Below are 19981 nucleotides of genomic sequence, written 5' to 3' on the forward strand. Positions count from 1 at the left end.
GCCCTGATCTTCAGCCAAAGGAAAGTGGAGCTGAACTTCTGGAGATCTTCAGAGTTCTCTGTGGCACCCGTTTCTTCTCCTACCTCCAAAAAGCTTGCCAAGTAAAAATATATTTAGTGGTTGTTGTTTTTTTAAAAAAAATATGCAAAATCAGCAGGAGGCCATGAGACTTTTCTTTGATTTCCACGATTTAGGATGCAGAATGTGGCTCCCTTCTGGGGCAGAACTTGAATTTGTTAAGCTTCACACAGCCTGTACTTGCGACACCATAATAACCCATCTAGAAAATAATAGCTCCAGCTTCACTAGCATGGATATGGGTACCTGCTCTTTTCACGACAGGTGGGGAATATTCACTCTCCCCCCCCCCTTTAAGCTGGGGTGGACAGGCTAAAGTCTTTGGGTATGGTCTACTTTCCCTCTTGGGTTTTGGTCTCACTAGTTTCCAGTGGCCCAGCAATTAGTTTTCAGAATACAGGAATGCCTAACGCAGAATCTTGCGAAGGGTGAAATCATTCCTCACTTGTGTCATTTGCTCTGGAATCTGCACTCATGGTCGTGAATATATGAAGTGCCTTGCTGGATGGGCCGAAGCCCACATAGTGCAGCATTCTTTGCAGATAACCTAATAAAAACCTGCTAGATCCGGCCAGCTCTCATCTGGTCCAACATCCTGTTCTCACAGTGGCCGACCAGATCCCTGTGGGAAACCTGCAAGCAGGATTGGAGCACGGCCACCCTCCCTTCCAGTGATTTCTAGCAACTGGTATTTGGAAACATTGCTTCCTCAAATTCTGGAGGCAGAGCACAGCCATCGCGAGCCCCCTCCTCAATGAATTTGTCTAATCCTCTTTTAAAGTCATCTAGGTTGCTGGCCATCGCTGCCTCCTCTGGGAGGGAGGTCTGTAGTTTAACTGTTTGCTTCTTTTCTCCATCCTAAACTTCCAACCTTCAGAGACCTGCTCAAGGGGCAGCTCTTAAAGGTAAAGGGACCCCTGACCATTAGGTCCAGTCGTAGCCGACTCTGGGGTTGCGGCACTCATCTCGCTTTATTGGCCGAGGGAGCCGGCGTACAGCTTCCGGGTCATGTGGCCAGCAGGACTAAGCTGCTTCTGGCGAACCAGAGCAGCGCACGGAAACGCCATTCACCTTCCTGCCGGAGCGGTACCTATTGATCTACTTGCACTTTGATGTGCTTTTGAACTGCTAGGTTGGCAGGAGCAGAGACCGAGGAACGGGAGCTCACCCCGTCGTGGGGATTTGAACCGCCAAACTTCTGATCGGCAAGTCCTAGGCTCTGTGGTTTAACCCACAGCGCCACCCGCGTCCCTAGGCAGCTCTTAGGCTGTGCTAAAAAGGCGCTGGCACCTCATTTGTGCCCAACCCTTGCTTTTAATCCACTCTCCGGTGCATTTTAAAGGAGTGCTCTCAAGTATCCGCTCTTGTCATTGTAATCCCCCTGCCCACCAGCTTGTGTTCAACTCCAGCCTCCTGCCAAACCTGCAAACAGAATCCTGCCTCCATCTCCTTCTCCTCTCTTGTCCTATCCATCTTCCGGAGGACAAGGGAGCCAAGTGGGTGGTGGTGATGATGAGGGAAGGAGGCCAGCCCTGACCAGGAGGAGGCGCTGGCGTGCCGCAGACCCAGCCCACGTGCCGGTGGAACAACCCTGACCTTGGTGATGTTGCTGCTGAGCGCCTTGCCCGGCTTTAAGCTGCTTGCTGGGGTGGGTGGAGGGCTAGCCGGCCCCCTCCCGAGGCTCAATTTAGCCCTCTAAGCCTATTAGAGCACAGGAGCCTGCTCTGCTTGGCCCAGGTGCTGCTGGGAACCCAAAGTAAGCTCCAGGGCTCTGAGAGCTGTTCCAGAAAGTCCTGGAACTTCCTGGGAGAAATATTCTGGAGGACTCAAATCTCGGCCTTTCTGGGAGGCAGGTGGGAGTGTGTGGGTGAAGCGGCTTCTGCCCCATTGCGTTGCCCATGCAAAGGAGTTACCGTATTTTTCGCTGTATAAGACGCACCAGACCGTAAGACGCACCTAGTTTTTGGTGGAGGAAAACAAGAAATAAAATATTCTGAATCCCAGAAGCCAGAACAGGAAGAGGGATCATTGCACAGAGAAAGCAGCAATCCCTCTTGCTGTTCTGGTTTCTGGGATAGCTGCGCAGCCTGCATTCGCTCCATAAGATGCACACACATTTCCCCTTACTTTTTAGGAGAGAAAAAGTGAGTCTTATAGAGCAAGAAATACGGTATGTCCTTTTGAGCACTCGTGACATGAGAGCTTTCCCTCCTTCTTGGTCCCAGAGCAGCAAGGAGAGGCACCCATCTATTAGGGCTTTTTTGCTCTATGCTTGAGCCCCAACACACCCACACCCCACTGAATACACTTGGAACTCTCATTCCTTGGACACCCTGGGCTGGTTCACGCCAGGCTACATTTCGGTGGCGCGTTTGCCACAGGGTGGTCCCCGCTGTATCCAAAACAGGTGCCCCACCGTTCATCTATGGCCCCCTCTCCCCCAAGAAGTGGCCGGCCAACCTAGGAGTCAGGCTCAGGTCTTCAGCATTGACAGGCAGGGATGCCAGTCCATCTGCTACAAACACTGCCTGTAACACAACGTTGTGATAAGCGTGTCTGGGTGGGAGGAGAACGGATTACTCGCTGGGACGTAGCAACTTGCAGTGGTACTGCAGGAAGGCGTTTTTGGCAGAAGCGGGTGCAACATCTCAACGGACGTCCGGCTGGCTAAAAGCAACTCCAGTCCACGTGTAACGAGACCTGGGAGTATATTGTGACACTGAAAAGTCATGTGAATCGGGCCCAGACAGGTCTGCCTTGGGAAAGCCTTCCTGATTCAAGCCCCTTAGTGGGGCTTGAGGGCCACGGACTAATATCTTAACAGATGGGCAGGTCTGCCCGGAGATGCAAGTGATACTATCGCTGGCTCTCTTCCAAGACCAGTTAAACACATTTTTATTCTCCCAGGGGTTTTTTTTGGGTTTTTTACAGGGGATTGATCTGCTACGAGTACTATAGCTGTAGTACTGCTGAAGATGGATCTGCTGCCAAGTCATAGATAGCTCAGCTGCAAATCTTTTTTTTTTATCGAATAAATTTTATTAGTATTTTCCACACAACAACAACACGCAAAATATTGAAAAATAACAATACACAACACACAAAAACCAACGTTCGAAAAACTAAAAAAGCAACGACTAAAAAAACAAAAACAAAAATCCATATCTTACAAGTTAATAATATAAACACTAAAAAATTTATAAAATGTTTTGTTTTGTAGCTCAGCTGCAAGTCTATTGTTTTGCTGAATTATTATGATTGCTTTAAATACTGATTATGCTTAGCTGTATTGGGGGGAGTTTCTGGGAACTGGTATGAAGTGTTCCCTGATGCTCATCCCCACTAACAGCCACTGGACCCAGATGTGGGCAACAAGATCTGGCCACTGGCCAGATCATTATCCCCCCCCCCCCGTTTGGCCCAGCATGATGGGCAATGGTACAGCCTGCAAAGCTCTGGTCAGCTGACTGTCACCTCTTGCAAAGTCCTGTGCCACAGATCAGCTGATCAATGGTGCCTGGAAACGCCCCCATGTCCAAGCCAGGTCTTCACCTGCCCTGCACCTGACATCAGGTGGGAGCATTTGGACCAAATAGGGAGGCCTGGTGGGTCTCATCAGACTCGCAGGCCAAAGAGTCCTCACTGCTGCCCTAGGCTAACCCAAGACAGCCAAGTCTGGAGCGGGGTGGGGGAGACTGTTTCCTTCCAAACGGTTTGCTCATGCAAACTGGGCAGAGCAAGGCTTGCTTCTGTCTGCTGCAGAGGGGACTTAGAATCATAGAATCATAGAGTTGGAAGAGACCACAAGGGCCATGGAGTCCAACCCCTGCCAAGCAGGAAACCCCATCAGAGCACTCCTGACATATGGTTGTCAAGCCTCTGCTTAAAGACCTCCAAAGAAGGAGACTCCACCACACTCCTTGGCAGCAAATTCCACTGTCAAACAGCTCTTACTGTCAGGAAGTTCTTCCTAATGTTTAGGTGGAATCTTCTTTCTTGTAGTTTGGATCCATTGCTCCGTGTCCGCTTCTCTGGAGCAGCAGAAAACAACCTTTCTCCCTCCTCTATGTGACATCCTTTTATATATTTGAACATGGCTATCATATCACCCCTTAACCTCCTCTTCTCCAGGCTAAACATGCCCAGCTCCCTTAGCCGTTCCTCATAAGGCATCGTTTCCAGGCCTTTGACCATTTGGGTTGCCCTTCTCTGGACACGTTCCAGTTTGTCAGTGTCCTTGAACTGTGGTGCCCAGAACTGGACACAGTACTCCAGGTGAGGTCTGACCAGAGCAGAATACAGACTTATTCTGCTCTTGGAGGCAGAGGAGAACTCCGCTTCCACTGAGCAGGGTTCTCCGTGTAGGACAGGAGAGAAGCAGCGACTGAACACCTGTATTTATAAGAGGATATAAACAGGGCAGAAGTAAGGCATGCCCTTCTGAATAATCCCCAGGACTGGCTCAGCTCCCGGAAATCTTCATCTTTCATTTTAGCTGTTAGGGGTTTGACTGATATCAAAGTTCCCATCGCTCAGGACTGTGGGGGGGGGGGAGACGGGGGGAGAACCTGGAAGAATGGTGCATCAGTGGGGGTTCTTGGAAAGGAGCCGGGACTTGAGTTGCCCCTTCCGCAAGAATCATTTCCTACCTGCCCTAGCCCAAATGCTTCACCCTTCCCTTCCACAGCCACTGAACTCTTGACCGCTTCCTCCCACCCAGCACTGCGAGCGGCACATCCACGCCTTGCAGAATCGCATCCTGGAGCTGCAGCAGCAGCTGGCCGTCGCCGTCTCGGCGGACAAGAAGAAAGACGGCATGATAGAGCAGCTGGATAAGGTGAGCCTTCGACATGACAGGTGTGTGGCTGAGATGCCCAGAGACAGGCTGGCCCAGGAGGAGAAGCAGCAGCAGGTGGCTTGGAGTTGGAGCATCATTGCTGGAGCCATGGGGAGGCCAGGGCATGGAGGCAGGAGGCTTCTGAATACAAGTGACTGGGGACTGCAGGTGAGGAGAGCGCTGCTGCCGCTGCTGTGGTCAGGTCCTGCTTGTGGACCACAGATAGATAGATAATACTTTATTCGGCTATAAGCCCACAAGGTAAAACCAATCAATAAATAAAATAGCATTTTACATTCTAAAATATCAACTAAAATATTTCAACGCATAATCTCCTTCACATTACATACAATCTCTAGATGTACCGTATTGTGGCCTTGAATATAAAGATGGTGCATAGAGTTTACTAGATTTTTAATAGTCATGCAGCATTCCATGAAGTCTTTTATATGAAAGAACTGAATTCAGGAATCTGGCAACTTGTAATGTTCTATAAGAGTCAATGTCCTGGAGTAGATAGGCTAGATGTAATTCAGGTGGTTTAGCAACAGTTTCCAAAATGATTGAACTCAGAATCCTTGATCGGGGAACAATATATAAAGGACAATTAAACAAGATATGATAAAGGGATTCTATTGATTTGTTGTCACATGCGCATAAAACAGAGGTTTTACCATTAGAAAATCAATTGCTCAGCACATTTGAGGGGAACACATTAAATCTGGCTCTAACAAATGCGAATCTATGCGACGCAACCGATAAGGTAGACAGATATCAAGGTATCTGGGACATAGATGTAATGCCCTGATTTATCGGGGAACATGTACCTCCACCTGTAGTAAGATTTTGTTGCAAAATCTCCAATCTTTGTTTGATGACCTTTTTAGCTGTAATTAGATCTAAATTTAGTATATCGGAAGGAGAGATTCCATAAGACAACAGTTTGGAATGGATTTTTGTTGCCCATGGGCTGGTAAATTCATCTCTCCAAAGGCGCTGAATAAGATGGTAATTAGGCAATTTATGCCAAAGGGACAGCCAATATTTGTGGACCACAGTGAGAAGAGGATGGTGGACTAGATGGGCCTCATCTGGCAGAGCTCCTTTCAACATTTTTACATGTAGCAGCTGCTGGTCTTAGCAACTGCAGGGAGGGAAGTTCTTTACAATCTTCTGACCCCTGGGGTGCAGGAACCTTTGCTCCTCCCAGCTGAACTACAACTTCCACCAGTCTCAGCAAAGCACAGCACAATAGTTGGGGGTGATGGGAGCTGCAGTTCAGCAGCGTCTGGAGGACCAAAGGTTCCCCACACTGGCAGCAGCTTCTCCCTACCACAGCCCTGAATGCTACACTCTTTTTAGCAAAGCCTGATGACTGGGGCTGTTTCAAAGGCAGAACTTGCAGCACCCGCCCAGGTCAACAACTTAGCCCATTCATTCATTCATTCATTCATTCATTCTATTTCTAGGCCACTTTCGACTCGCACACATATCACAAACCAGCTTACAAACAATAACGTAGCATCACAATTGCAACATGGATCCTATAGAATAATTAACAAATCCTCAGTAAAGCAATTGCAAATCACCAGCGAAATGAGGACCTCCTATAAAACGCTGTTAAGAAAACAGCTAAAAAATACGCAAAATGGCAGAGCCACAACGAAGGTCATATTATAAGATTCACAAAGCCTTACAGCTCTCATAATCCACAAAACAATATTGTTGTTTAGTCGTTTAGTCGTGTCCGACTCTTCGTGGCCCCCTGGACCAGAGCATGCCAGGCCCTCCTGTCTTCCACTGCCTCCTGCAGTTTGGTCAAACTCATGCGGGTAGCTTCAAGAACACTGTCCAACCATCTCATCCTCCATTGTCCCCTTCTCCTTGTGCCCTCCATCTTTCCCAGCATCAGGGTCTTTTCCAGGGAGTCTTCTCTTCTCATGAGGTGGCCAAAGTCTTGGCGCCTCAGCTTCAGGATCTGTCCTTCCAGTGAGCACTCAGGGCTGATTTCCTTCAGAAGGGATAGGTTTGATCTTCTTGCAGTCCATGGGACTCTCAAGAGTCTCCTCCAGCACCAGAATTCAAAAGCATCCATTCTTTGGCGATCAGCCTTCTTGATGGTCCAGCTTTAATATTAACCATTAATATTAACAATATTAATATTAGCAAACTCGCAACCGAAAACAAACTAAGGACTGTCGAATTCACACACACACACTTTCTTCATACTACAGAGGTGCCTGTGGCATCCAAGGTTTGAACAAGGATATCGGGTGTTTCCCAGAGAGCCCCTCTGCCTTGCTTGCTCTCTCAGGATCATTGTACAGGTCTCAAAGATACATTTGCTGTAGGCTCAGTGCTCTATTCACCTCTGCATATAAAGGAAACAAAAACAACCCTCATAGTGAGCATTTACCTCTGGAATGGAATTGAGCCCCCAGCTGCTTGTTGGTCATTTTAAAACAAGCCCTATGCAAGCAAGCAAGCAGTAGTTGAGTCCAGGCCAGAAAAATGGCCTGCAGAGGCCAGTGTAGGATGTGGCTTCCAGGGGACGGAGGGGGAAATTGACTACAGTTCCGACAATACACCTGCTCTCTCTCACTGCTCAAAGAGCGAGGGATCTCTTTACAGCTGGGGAACCCCCTGGATCCCTGCTGGGGCGGGGGTGGGGGGGCAGGGAAGACAGCCAGTTGAGCCTCTCATTCTCCTTTCCACAGACCCTGGCCAAAGTGGTGGAGGGCTGGAACCGGCACGAGGCTGAGCGAACGGCAACGCTACGCAGGCTGCAGACGGAGAAGGAAGGGCTTGAGCAGGCGCTGGGGAAGCAAAAGGAGGTGGGGTTTTGGGCCACGGATCTCAGCAGGGCAGCAAGAGGGTGGGGTTCCAGCTTCGCCCATCGGCAGGCAGGCGCATGGGGCCACCAGGAAATTTGGAGAGAGGCTCTCTGCATTTTGCAGCCGCGCTGGATCAACCCCCTCCCTGTTGCTCTTGTGCACAACCCCCCCTTTTTTCTGTGTTGGTGCTACATATGCCACACAGGATCCTGTGCTTGTTGCACGAGGCTCTTCCCTGTGTCTCTCTCCCCGAGAGGTTTGGTGGGTGGCAACATGAGAACAGGCGTTTTCGGTGGTGGCTCGCCATGTGTGGAATGCTCTCGCCTGAGAGGCTCACCTGGCGACATCATTATGTTTTTAGGCACCAGGCAAAAAGATCCTCTTTTACTCAGTCCTTTGGCCGTTAAATAATCTATTGGGGGAGACTGTTATTATGATTACAGTGGTATCTCTGGTTACGTACTTAACTCGTTCCGGAGGTCCGTTCTTAACCTGAAACTGTTCTTAACCTGAAGCACCACTTTAGCTAACGGGGCCTCCCGCTGCTGCAGCGGCGCGATTTCTGTTCTCATCCTGAAGCAAAGTTCTTAACCCGAGGTACTATTTCTGGGTTAGCGGAGTCTGTAACCTGAAGCGTACGTAACCCGTGGTACCACTGTACTTTATCATGGTGCTTTTTATTATGTCTTTATCATTGTGCTCCGTAAAATGTGTCCTTAATGTTGTACACCGTCCTGGGGTCTTTTGATAAAAGGTCTATAAATAAAAAAAAATAGTAATAATAATAATAATAATAGGCTCAGGGGCTGCTGAATCTCTCCCATTGAGATTCGCTCAATGTCTCTGGGATGGGCTAAAGGGTGGTGGCACCATCTCGCCTTTTGCTTCAGGCAGCAAAATGTCCCAGGCAGTCCTGGATGGAACCAGCAACCCATCACCCTGGGTCTGGGAAGGATAGAATAGAGTTTTATTATTACGGTCACAGACCAAAAGCCCGGTAAGGTGGTTATTATGGTCACAGACCAGTTCTGGGTCCCTTACAATATCAGGAAAATCATAAAACCTAATGGTCTAGGGAGGACACAGCTGGGGACCCTCTTTGTCTTCGGGAAATGGCTAACTCTTCTTTCCTGCAGAAAATCTCGGAGGTGGAAGAGCGCCTTTCACAAGCCTTGTCTGCCCTCAGCCAGGAGCAGCAAGCGGCCAATCAGTTCTGCAAGGAGAAGGAGGCTCTGGTAAGAATCACCTTCCCTGAACCTTCCCAAGCCCTCGCTCCTGTGGGGTGCAGTCCTCTAATCCAGGGAGTAAGCCCCATTGGGCTCAGTGGAGCTTATTTTTGAGTAAGCATAGAATGGCCTTCCAGTGGCCCTTCACCTTTCCAGTGGCTCCTGCCCCTTTAACAGGAGTGCAGAAGAGGAAAACAACTCACACCTGCTGAAATTCTTCTTCCACTCTGCTATTAAAGGTACAGGAGCCCTGTCTTCTTTCTGTCCCCCATCATCTGGCCATATCACCATGAGAGCTGAAAAGAGCCCCACTTTTGGGGGACAAGAGGCTGCTGACTCTCAAACGCCACAGGGAGTTGCCTGGCGCCTCCCATTAATGCCCTTCTCGGGGCATCGTTCTGGGCTCAGGAACTGGACCCCACCGAGACCTTTCTCGCATCAGAGCTGACAAGTGCGCCCCGTCCCCCTTCCGTCCGCTCAGGAGGAGGAGAGGGCCAGGCTCTCTTGCGACTTGGAGGAGGAGCGTCGGCAGGTACGCAGCCTGGAGGCAGAGTGGAACCTGGAGCGCCGGCAGCAGGAGACCCTGCGGGCCACGCTGGAGGAGCAGCAGAAGGCTTGGGCCCAGCGCGAGAGGCAGCTGGAGCAGCAGCAGCAGGTCCTGCAGGAGGAGAGCCGCTCCCAGCTGGACAAGGAGAAGGTGAGAGAGTTGAGAGGCTCCAACCAGGCCTTCCGAATCCCTTGCAAGAGCGGTTTCCCTCCCCATTTAATTTTTTTTTTAAATGAATATTTATTAGCATTTTCACAAAAGAACAACACATATAACAACAAAGACAAAAATAAACAAACAAAAAGAAAAAATCCAAAAATCCAAAACTTAAAAATAAAAACAAAAACACCTGAAAGTTCAAATACTTATTTTTTTTTAACTTGTTTCTCAGACCTCCTCACACCTCCCCTTCTTGTATTCCAATTTAAATTATTGGCTCAGCAAATCCTTAATTTACTCCTCCATTTTAACTTAATTTAATTTATTCTAACATATTGTTATTTTATTTTTCTTCTTTCTTCCATTTCCTCAATTTATATTTACAAATATAAATTTCCCTCCCCATTTAAGAGCACAATCAAAAGCATGGGTAGGCAAACTAAGGCCCGGGGGCCGGATCTGGCCCAATCGCCTTCTAAATCCAGTCCACAGATGGTCTGGGAATCAGCTTGTTTTTACATGAGTAGAATCTGTGTTTTTATTTAAAATGCATCTCTGGGTTATTTGTGTGGCATAGGAATTCGTTTATTTTATTTTTTACAAAATATAGTCCGGCCCCCCACAAGGTCTGAGGGCAGTGGACCAGCCCCCTGCTGAAAAAGTTTGCTGACCCCTGATCAAAACCTTTGCCTCGCAAGCAGTTTCTTACACTAGAACCCATGGACACCCTCTGAAGTTATTACCCATAGTTGCACTTAAATATATACAGTGGTGCCCCGCAAGACGAACGCCTCGCAAGACGAAAAACCCGCTAGACGAAAGGGTTTTCCGTTTTGGAGGCGCTTCGCAAAACGAATTTCCCTATGGGCTTCCTTCGCAAGACGAAAGCCCATAGGGAAATCTCCAGGGACAGCGGAGAAGTGCAGCGCGTCTTCCCCACTGTCCTCGGACCTCCTCCGAAGGCTGGCGGTGGGGCGGAGAGCCCTCCTCCCCCCGCCAGGCTTCGGAGGGCTTCTCCGAAGCCTGGCGATGGGGCGGAGAGCCCTCCTCCCCCCGCCAGGCTTCGGAAGGCTTCTCCGAAGGCTGGCGATGGGGCGGAGAGCCCTCCTCCCCCCGCCAGGCTTCGGAGGGCTTTTCCGAAGCCTGCCGATGGGGCGGAGAGCCCTCCTCCCCCCGCCAGGCTTCGGAGGGCTTCTCCGAAGCCTGCCGATGGGGCGGAGAGCTCTCCCCCCGCCAGGCTTCAGAGCCCTCCTCCCCCCGCCAGGCTTCGGAGGGCTTTTCCGAAGCCTGGCGATGGGGCGGAGAGCCCTCCTCCCCCCGCCAGGCTTCGGAGGGCTTTTCCGAAGCCTGGCGATGGGGCGGAGAGCCCTCCTCCCCCCGCCAGGCTTCGGAGGGCTTCTCCGAAGGCTGGCGATGGGGCGGAGAGCTCTCCTCCCCCCGCCAGGCTTCGGAGGGCTTCTCCGAAGGCTGGCGATGGGGCGGAGAGCCCTCCTCCCCCCGCCAGGCTTCGGATGGCTTCTCAGAAGGCTGGCGATGGGGCGGAGAGCCCTCCTCCCCCCGCCAGGCTTCGGAAGGCTCCTCCGAAGGCTGGCGGCGGGAGGAGGTCTCTCCGCCCCACCAGCAGCCTACAGAAGGCTGCTCCGAAGGCTGGCGGCGGGAGGAGGGTTTTCCTTCCCACCGCCAACATTCAGAATGCTGTTCTGAATGTTGGCGGTGGGGAGGAAAAACCCTCCTCCCACCGCAAGTCCCGGGAACAGAGGAGAAGCGCTGCGCGCCTTCCCCTCTGTTCCCGGACCTGTCCTGAAGGCTTGCGGTGGGAGGAGGGCTTTACTCCCCACCGCCAACATTCAGAATGCTGTTCTGAATGTTGGCGGTGGGGAGGAAAAACCCTCCTCCCACCGCAAGCCCCGGGAACAGAGGAGAAGCGCTGCGCGCCTTCCCCTCTGTTCCCGTACCTGTGCTGAAGGCTTGCGGTGGGGAGAAAAGCCCTTCTCCGCACCGCCAGCCTGGCAAGCGGTCTCCATAGGAACGCATTAATTGATTTTTAATGCATTCCTATGGGAAACCGTGCTTCGCAAGATGAAAAACTCGCAAGACGAAAAAACTTGCGGAACGAATTAATTTCGTCTTGCGAGGCACCACTGTACACGGTTCTTGTCGCCAATCATTGTAAATAGCATGGCCGAAGGAAATGGGATGTAGAGAGGTCAGCCGGTGACTGTTCACAGGAAACAGTAATTGATAACACAGACATTCTGGCATCGGTGTTAGCATTAGCAAATGTTAAAGTAATATTATTGCGCCAGTTCTATTAACTGCGAGTGGAGTTGGAAACTTAATAGGTTAACTTGAGAATAAGCCTACAGTGGTGCCGTGATTTAAGAACAGCTTAGTTTACGAACAACCTGGATTAAGAAAGCTGCAAACCTGGAAGTTGGTGTTTTGGTTTGTGAACTGTGCCTTGGAATAAGAACATGTTCCGCTTCCTGTTGAGTGTGTTCCGTTTGTAAATTGAGTCCCTCGCTAGTATGGGAAAGCATGCTTTGGTTTAAGAACGGATTAAGTTTGTAAACCAAGGTACCACTGTAGTTCGATTTGGGACAATTAAATTTTTTAAAGGAGAGCTTGTTGCATTTCCTGAGCTTACTTGCTAGCAAGCAATTCTCACAAATTCCATGGGTAAATACTATTTTTATCATTTAAACAATGCTCATCAGTGTGCATAGGATTTCTCCTCCCCTCCTGAGCTTACAATATAAGCTCAGACAAGACAGCTTCCTATATTCCTATCCCCTTTTTAATCTCTCCTACCCTGCCTTGGCCCTCTTTCAGAAGGACTCAGCCCCACCCCGGCTGTCCTACTCCAGACTCCTGCCTTCATTTTTTTACTGAGGCTGTAGCAGGCAGGCAAGCCGGCAGGCTCAATATGGAGAAGAGCAGCTAAATTTCTGGGATTGCTGTAGAAAAATAAGTAGGGCTCTGAGTACTTTATTAGTAGGGTTTCTTACCTGGTTGCTTGGCTTCAGTATTCCAGCACAAGGAAGGGCCACAGTCGTCCTGTAAGGAAACCCCTTCGGGAGAGGCGTGGCCTTTTCTGCCTAGTGGGCGGGGCTGACTCTGGCTCCACCTTCAAGCCATAGCCTCTTACCCGGAGCACAGAGGCAGGGGAGGCCTGGATTGCCATGGAATCCCAGGGCTGGGAAGAACTACCACCCTATGGAAGAAATCCCCACCCTATGGAGGAAAAGCGTAGGCCGCGGCGGCAGCCTTCCCAGTCTGTGAGTTGTGGGGTAGAGATGTCTCATTCTGATTTGGCTGTGTGCGTAGGTGGGCCAGCTGTTACCTGCGGGTCCACGTCTAATCTTGGTTAACAGGACTAGGAAAGAACTCCAGGAAACAATATCCATGGCTCCAGATCTGGTTTAATCACACACACAAATCCCCCTGCTGCTTTGCTCACTTTTCTGTTTCGAGGAGCCCTTTAATTTTTAATTTTTTTAAAAAAATATTTTTTTATTGATCAATTTCCACATAACAAATTATCAAACTGTATAATCACATACATTATTCCTCCCCTTCCCCCTCCCTCCCCCACCAAGGACTGCCTTCAGCTCCTCTCCCTGATTTCTCTTCAAATTTTTCCTCTGCATATTATAAAATTGTACATATCCTTACATATCTATCCATCATGTTGTCAACCAGTAAATTTGTTCAAAACCTGCCAAGGAGTCAAATTCATCTTGTTGTCTTTTTAAATAATTTGTAAAAAGTTCCCATTCCTCCTTAAAGTCACACTTGTCCTTGTCTCACAATTTGTAAGTCAAAGATATATTCCTCTATTTTACAAATTGTTCCCTTCCCTTTCTTATACAATTCTGAAAAGTATTTTACATATGCTGCTCTTATTTCCTTCATCTCGTCTGTGATCTTTAATTTTTAAGGTTTCTAGTTCTCAGTGATTCAGAAAAAAGCTTTAAAAATATTCTGCTGTTCAGAAACGGGATTCCTGCAAATGTCCCTTGTCTGACTCCTGTGACTTACCACTCCTGTGTTGTGGCTGCTCCTGTGTTGTGCCCTTTAATAGCTAAGGCAGGCCTTGCAATGCGTTTACTCCCTAAATGATTGTTTTGCCACCACTGAGAGCGTCAGGTGAACAGCACCTGCTAGACTAGGCCAGTGGTCTTCTCTAACCCTGCATCGTGTTGCTCTTGGCGGCCTATCAGATGCCCCAAGCAGGGTGTCGTTATACTAGCCTGCTTCCCCCTTGTGTTTTCTTGCAACTAGTCTTCGGAGGCAGCATGCTGTCTCTCTCTCTCTTTTTTTTTTAAAAAAATAATATTTATTAAGGTTTTAAGAGTTACAAAAAGCAAAAATAAATACACCATGTTAAACAAAAGCAAAACAACACATCACAATAAGTAAAAAAGAAAGGAAAAAAGAAAAAAAGCAGAAAAATACAAACAATTAAAAAACACAGCAAATCTTCCCATAACTTATCTTTCATTTACTTGTTTCCTTGACCTCCTCACACCTCCCTTTTTTGTATTCTAATTCGGTTAACTAATTCAGCAAATCCTTTCCATCTTTCCCAATTTTTGTCCTGTAATTTATCTTGATATTAGTGTAACTATACTTTCCCTCCTTTCACCAATTAACAGTCTGATTTTTCCTAAACCTTTATAACATTTCTACTAAAACCACATAACTTCATTCCAACATCCTTCTAACATTCATTAATTTTACAATGTTTCTGTAAGTAGTCTTTCAATTTCTTCCAATCTTGCGTGTTGTTTCTTAACCTGGAGGGGTTTGTTGTCATGAACCACCCTGTGATGTTCAGATGAACGGCAGTACAGTGGTACCTCGGGTTACGTACGCTTCAGATTACAGACGCTTCAGGTTACAGACTCCACTAACCCAGAAATAGTTAAGAACTTTGCTTCAGGATAAGAACAGAAATCGTGCTCCGGCGGCACAGCAGCAGCGGGAGGCCCCATTAGCTAAAGTGGTGCTTCAGGTTCAGAACAGTTTCAGGTTAAGAATGGACCTCCGGAATGAATTAAGTACTTAACCCGAGGTACCACTGTATACAAATTGGGTAGATAAATAGCTAGCCAGCCGTCATGGCTCATAGCCCTTGAGTAGTCCGAATTGGATGCAGAAGGTCCAGGATTTGGTCCCTGGTGGCTTATCCCAAGGTCATCTGGCTTGGCCACGGTGAGAAGAAGATGGTGGACTGCGTGGGCCATTGGCCTTATCCAACAGCCAGGCACTTCTTACATTCCTGTCTAGGTTGGGTTGTGAATGTCCCCGACCTGAAACCTTGGAGAGTGGCTGCCAGTCAGTGTAGGCAGCACTGCGCTAGATGGATCAGTGATCTGAGGCAGCAGCTTAGGGGAGGAGTGGGAAGGGGAGAGAACAGTTTGGTCCCACTCAGGATTTCCCTGGTTTTGCTGGTGAGGCTTCTGTGTGCGCCTTATTCTACCACTTCACTGGCAGTGATTCATCGGGTAAAGCTTTTCCAAACACTGCGCCAGAGAAGGCAGTTGTTGGATTTCTGCCTCTTGGGTCGTGCCTAAAGCCACAGGAGGCCTGCCAGGGGGGAAAACAACAACAGAGGGTGCAAATTTAGATGATCTTAAGTAGCATAAGGGACGCGGGTGGCACTGTGGGTTAAACCACTGAGCCTAAGGCTTGCCGATCAGAAGGTCGACGGTTCGAATCCCCGTGACGGGGTGAGCTCCTGTTGCTTGGTCCCTGCTCCTGCCAACCTAGCAGTTCGAAAGCACATCAAAGTGCAAGTAGATAAATAGGTACCACTTTGGCAGGAAGCGGCTTAGTCATGCTGGCCACATGACCTGGAAGCTGTACGCCGGCTCCCGCAGCCAATAAAGCGAGATGAGTGCCGCAACCCCAGAGTTGGCCATGACTGGACCTAAGGGTCAGGGGTCCCTTTACCTTTTAAGTAGCATAAGAAACCATTTTGCTAGGAATAAAATAAAAGCCTTCACTCTTTCCTGCCACTCTCTCTCTCTCTCTCTCTCTCTTTCTTTCTTTCTTTCTTTCTTTCTTTCTTTCTTTCTTTCTTTCTTGCTTCTGTAGTCTGCCTTGTAATTCTGGATTCAGATTATTCCCACCTGTCATAGTCTAAACATGCCGTTCGTGATGAGCGGAAAGCCTCTGCAGATGATCTGGGAGGCTCCTGGCCTCTGCTTTGTTTGAGTTAATTCCTAATTCCTAGTTCTGCACAATATATACGCAGGTGGCCAGTCCCAAGTGGGAACAGGCTGGAAGGCGAAGCCGTCTTGCCTTTCTCCCCCTTCGAGACGAATAGTAAACTGATCCAGCTGCCGCCCAGATTTTATGTTGTTATTTTGCATGCAGCCATTGAGCAGGTTACCCTGAGAGCCTTTCTTTTGGAGGGAGGGGCAGCGATGAGAAGGGATTTCCCCAGGGGGACGGAGCCTTTCCCTCACATTTAGGCAGAACCCAGGTTGCTCCAGAGTTGCCCTTGAAAATCTGGGATGGTTCAGACACGGCTTTTAATGGTATTTGTTGATCAGGGAGAGGATGCCGGGGGGGGGGCACACAACACTGCAAGCTAGGGATGCAGTAGGGAGGCAGGCTTTGTGGGGAGATGATGGTGGGGTGTTTGGAGTCTCAGCAGCTTCTTTCACCAGATGTCAAAGAGAACAACAACTACAGTGGTGCCCCGCAAGACGAACGCCTCGCAAGACGAAAAACCCGCTAGACGAAAGGGTTTTCCATTTTGGAGGCGCTTCGTAAAACGAATTCCCCTATGGGGTTGCTTCGCAAGACGAAAAAAGTCTTGCATCCCCCCGCGGTTTTTCCCCGCTTTTCCCGCCCTTTTCTTAAGCCGCTAAGCTGCTTATCAGCTGTTCCGCTGATAAGCCGCTTAACAGCTGATCGCTGGAAGCCGCTTGACAGCTGTAGCGCTAATCCGCTAAGCTGTCAATGGGCTTGCTTCGCAAGACGAAAAAAAGGCTATACGAAGAGCCTCACGGAACGGATTAATTTCGTCTTGCGAGGCACCACTGTACTAGACTTTTAGAAGACATCTGAAGGCAGCCCTGTTTAGGCAAGCTTTTAATGTTTGATGGATTACTGCATTTTAATATTTAGTTGGAAGCCGCCCAGAGTGGCTGGGGAAGCCCAGCCAGATGGGCGAGGTATAAATAATAAATTATTATTATTATTATTATTATTATTATTATTATTATTATTATTATTATTACTACTACTGCTATTATTATTATTAGGTAAAGGGACCCCTGATCATTAGATCCAGTCGTGGCCGACTGGGGTTGCGGCGCTCATCTCGCTTTACTGGCCGAGGGAGCCGGCGTACAGCTTCCGGGTCATGTGGCCAGCATGACGAAGCCGCTTCTGGCAAACCAGAGCAGCGCACGGAAACGCCGTTTACCTTCCCGCCAGAGTGATACCTATTTATCTACTTGCACTTTGATGTGCTTTCGAACTGCTTGGTTGGCAGTTGATCGGCAAGCCCTAGGCTCTGTGGTTTAACCCACAGCGCCACCTATTATTATTCAGTGCCTACCCTACTTCTCCTCCTCTTCACCCCTTGTCTAGGCAGTGGCCCAGCGCGAAGCTCAGAAAGCGTCCGACGCCCAGCGTGTCCTGGCCTCGGTGCAGTCGGAAGTTCAAGGGCTGGAGGCCGAGCTGGAGGCCATGCGCCGAGAGAGAGACAACCTGAAGATGGAGATGAGTTTGGTCAAGGTAAGGTGGGCAGCGGCCTTCCCAAGCGAGGGTGCTGCTTTTGGGGTGGGTGGGGGAAATGCAGCAAATATGAGAGTTGGGACACTCTGCATAAAATAAAGTCCTTCTTGGGGAATCTGGTGAAAACAGGATGCTAGACTCATTGGGCCATGTTTGTAATTGAATTGTACGGAAGAAGGAGTTTTGATCTCTGTGATTGCCAGTGGTGGAGCTGTGGTGATGGACCTTGCACACCACTCGCCCAGTTATTGAATTGCCATGGCAAAAACATGACTAATAAAGAATACTACTACTACTACTACTACTACTAATAATAAAGATGCAGCAGTCCCGTTGAGCTGAGCATGTACCTCTTTGATTCAAGGGCTTTCACCTTCAGCTGAAGTCTTTGTACCTGGCCTTTGCGAGCTCCTTGAGGACTAGGAACATGTCAAGTCTTAAATGCAACACTAGAAGCTTGAAGTGACTTTCCCTTCCATCCCCACCCCGTCCCCTTTTGCACGTAGGCACGTTACGAGGCACAGAAGGTGAAGCTGGAGTCGGAGCTGAAGGTGGCCCTAGAGCAGCGGGTGACGGAGCGCATGGCTGAAGTTCACGAGGAGAGCTTGCGCCAGATGAGCAGCATGAGGGAGCAGCACAGGTGGGGCGGGGCTCTATGCCCTTCTGCACCAAGCGCACCTCCAGCCAGAGGGAGGCCCTGTCCTTAGATGCCACCACGGTTAGCCAGCCCTCCTTCCTGGCTCTGGAGATGTGGTAGAGGTTTATAAAATTATGCATGGCATAGAACAAAGTCCCTCCCCTCTCATAACATTCAAAACGGAGATTTGGGACGAATAAAAGAAAGGACCTTTTCATGCAGTGCCTAGTTGGAACTCGCTTTCATAAGAGGCAGTGATGGCCACTGACTTGGATGGTTTTAAAAGAGGATTAAACAACTTAAGGGATGCGGGTGGCGCTGTGGGTAAAAGCCTCAGCGCCTAGGGCTTGCCGATCGAAAGGTCGGCGGTTCGAATCCCCGCGGCGGGGTGCGCTCCCGCTGCTCGGTCCCAGCGCCTGCCAACCTAGCAGTTCGAAAGCACCCCCGGGTGCAAGTAGATAAATAGGGACCGCTTTCTAGCGGGAAGATAAACGGCGTTTCCGTGTGCAGCTCTGGCTCGCCAGAGCAGCGATGTCACGCTGGCCACGTGACCCGGAAGTGTCTTCGGACAGCGCTGGCCCCTGGCCTCTTGAGTGAGATGGGCGCACAACCCCAGAGTCTGGCAAGACTGGCCCGTACGGGCAGGGGTACCTTTACCTTTACCTTTAAACAACTTAAAGGAGGAGATGGCTGTCGATGGCTACTGGCCATGATAGGTACGCTTGTGGGTTTCCCACAGGCATTAACTACTTGTGAGAACAGGATGTGGAGCAGAAGAGCCCTGATCTAATAATAATAATAATAATAATAATAATAATAATAATAATAATATTTTATTTATACCCTGCCCTTCCCGGTTCAGAAAACCAGGCTCAGGGCGGCTAACAACAAATTTAAAACACTTAATTGGTGCAACAGAAAACAGCATAAAATACAGTACAAAACGTGAATAACAATAAATTCAGAATTAAAAAATCAATTATGGGGGGAAATCCATCCAATAAACATTAGATGATCGCCAGGGCTAGCTGGCTAAATTAGTCCTATTTGGGCCAGCGAGGAGACCGGGGGAGAATTAACTGCGGGATCCCAGAGCGGGTGATCTTCATAAAAAGGGGAGGGAAGGAAGGGGAATAAAAGATCAGGCTAAGTTCAAACTGAAAGCCAGGTGGAATAGCTCTGTCTTAAAGGCCTGGCAGAAGGAAGTTAAATCCTGCAGGGCCCTGGTCTCATGGGACAGAGCATTCCACCAGGTCGGAGCCATCACTGAGAAGGCCCTGGCCCTGGTGGAGGATAATCTGACTTCCTTAGGGCCTGGGCTCTTCTTGTGTTCTCTTGTTAGATCAAGCCAGCCACTGGCTTTATCTTTAGACAGGTGGGGAGGGGGGAAGAGCTTCCCCTTGCTTTCATAACAAAGCCTTTTCCTAAGGTTCCCCACCCTCAGTTAATGACTGTGCTAGGGGAACGGAGTGCAGGATAAGTGGATTCAAGATGGCTCCTTCTTGAGCCCATCCCTTCCTTTTTCACTCAATGCTGCTGCTTGGGGAGCCGTCGATGTCTTGGATTTAAGCCAGAAGTTCTTGTTTTTGGAGTCTGACCCCTTTCCTTCCCTTGGCAGGAAGCAGCTGCTGGAGCTGAGCGGCCACCACGAGAAAGAGCTGGCCAGCCAGCTAGCCCAGTTCAAAGCCGACCTGGCGGAGAGGGAGGAGAGGCAGAGGCACCTGGCGGAGGACTACGAGTGCAGGTATCTGGAAGCGGGGCGAGGGGGAGGTATTTCTGGTGGTGCTGGGCAAGCTGTGTGTGGAGCCAGAGAGAAGGGGAAGGAGGGCTGGGCGGTGTCTGGTTTTCAACATTGCAATATATCACCAGCTAAACATCGTGGTATATCAATATATCACAATGTCT

The 19981-nt window shown here is 49.3% G+C and overlaps 1 protein-coding gene across 2 annotated transcripts in view; it reads left to right on the forward strand.

Annotated features, from left to right (window-relative positions):
- Nucleotides 1-19981, forward strand: part of CNTROB (centrobin, centriole duplication and spindle assembly protein) — a 35973-nt gene that overhangs the window by 5272 nt on the left and 10720 nt on the right. For both annotated transcript variants that reach the window (XM_081886748.1, XM_081886749.1), the window contains exons 5-11: nucleotides 4799-4915; nucleotides 7633-7749; nucleotides 8886-8984; nucleotides 9457-9672; nucleotides 17293-17439; nucleotides 17946-18079; nucleotides 19695-19820. In XM_081886748.1, the coding sequence (XP_081742874.1) occupies nucleotides 4799-4915; nucleotides 7633-7749; nucleotides 8886-8984; nucleotides 9457-9672; nucleotides 17293-17439; nucleotides 17946-18079; nucleotides 19695-19820 (956 nt within the window). The remainder of the gene's footprint in view (nucleotides 1-4798; nucleotides 4916-7632; nucleotides 7750-8885; nucleotides 8985-9456; nucleotides 9673-17292; nucleotides 17440-17945; nucleotides 18080-19694; nucleotides 19821-19981) is intronic.

The sequence above is a fragment of the Podarcis melisellensis genome (genome assembly GCF_964234715.1).
Source record: "Podarcis melisellensis genome assembly, chromosome: 13".
Taxonomy (NCBI): Eukaryota; Metazoa; Chordata; class Lepidosauria; order Squamata; family Lacertidae; genus Podarcis; species Podarcis melisellensis.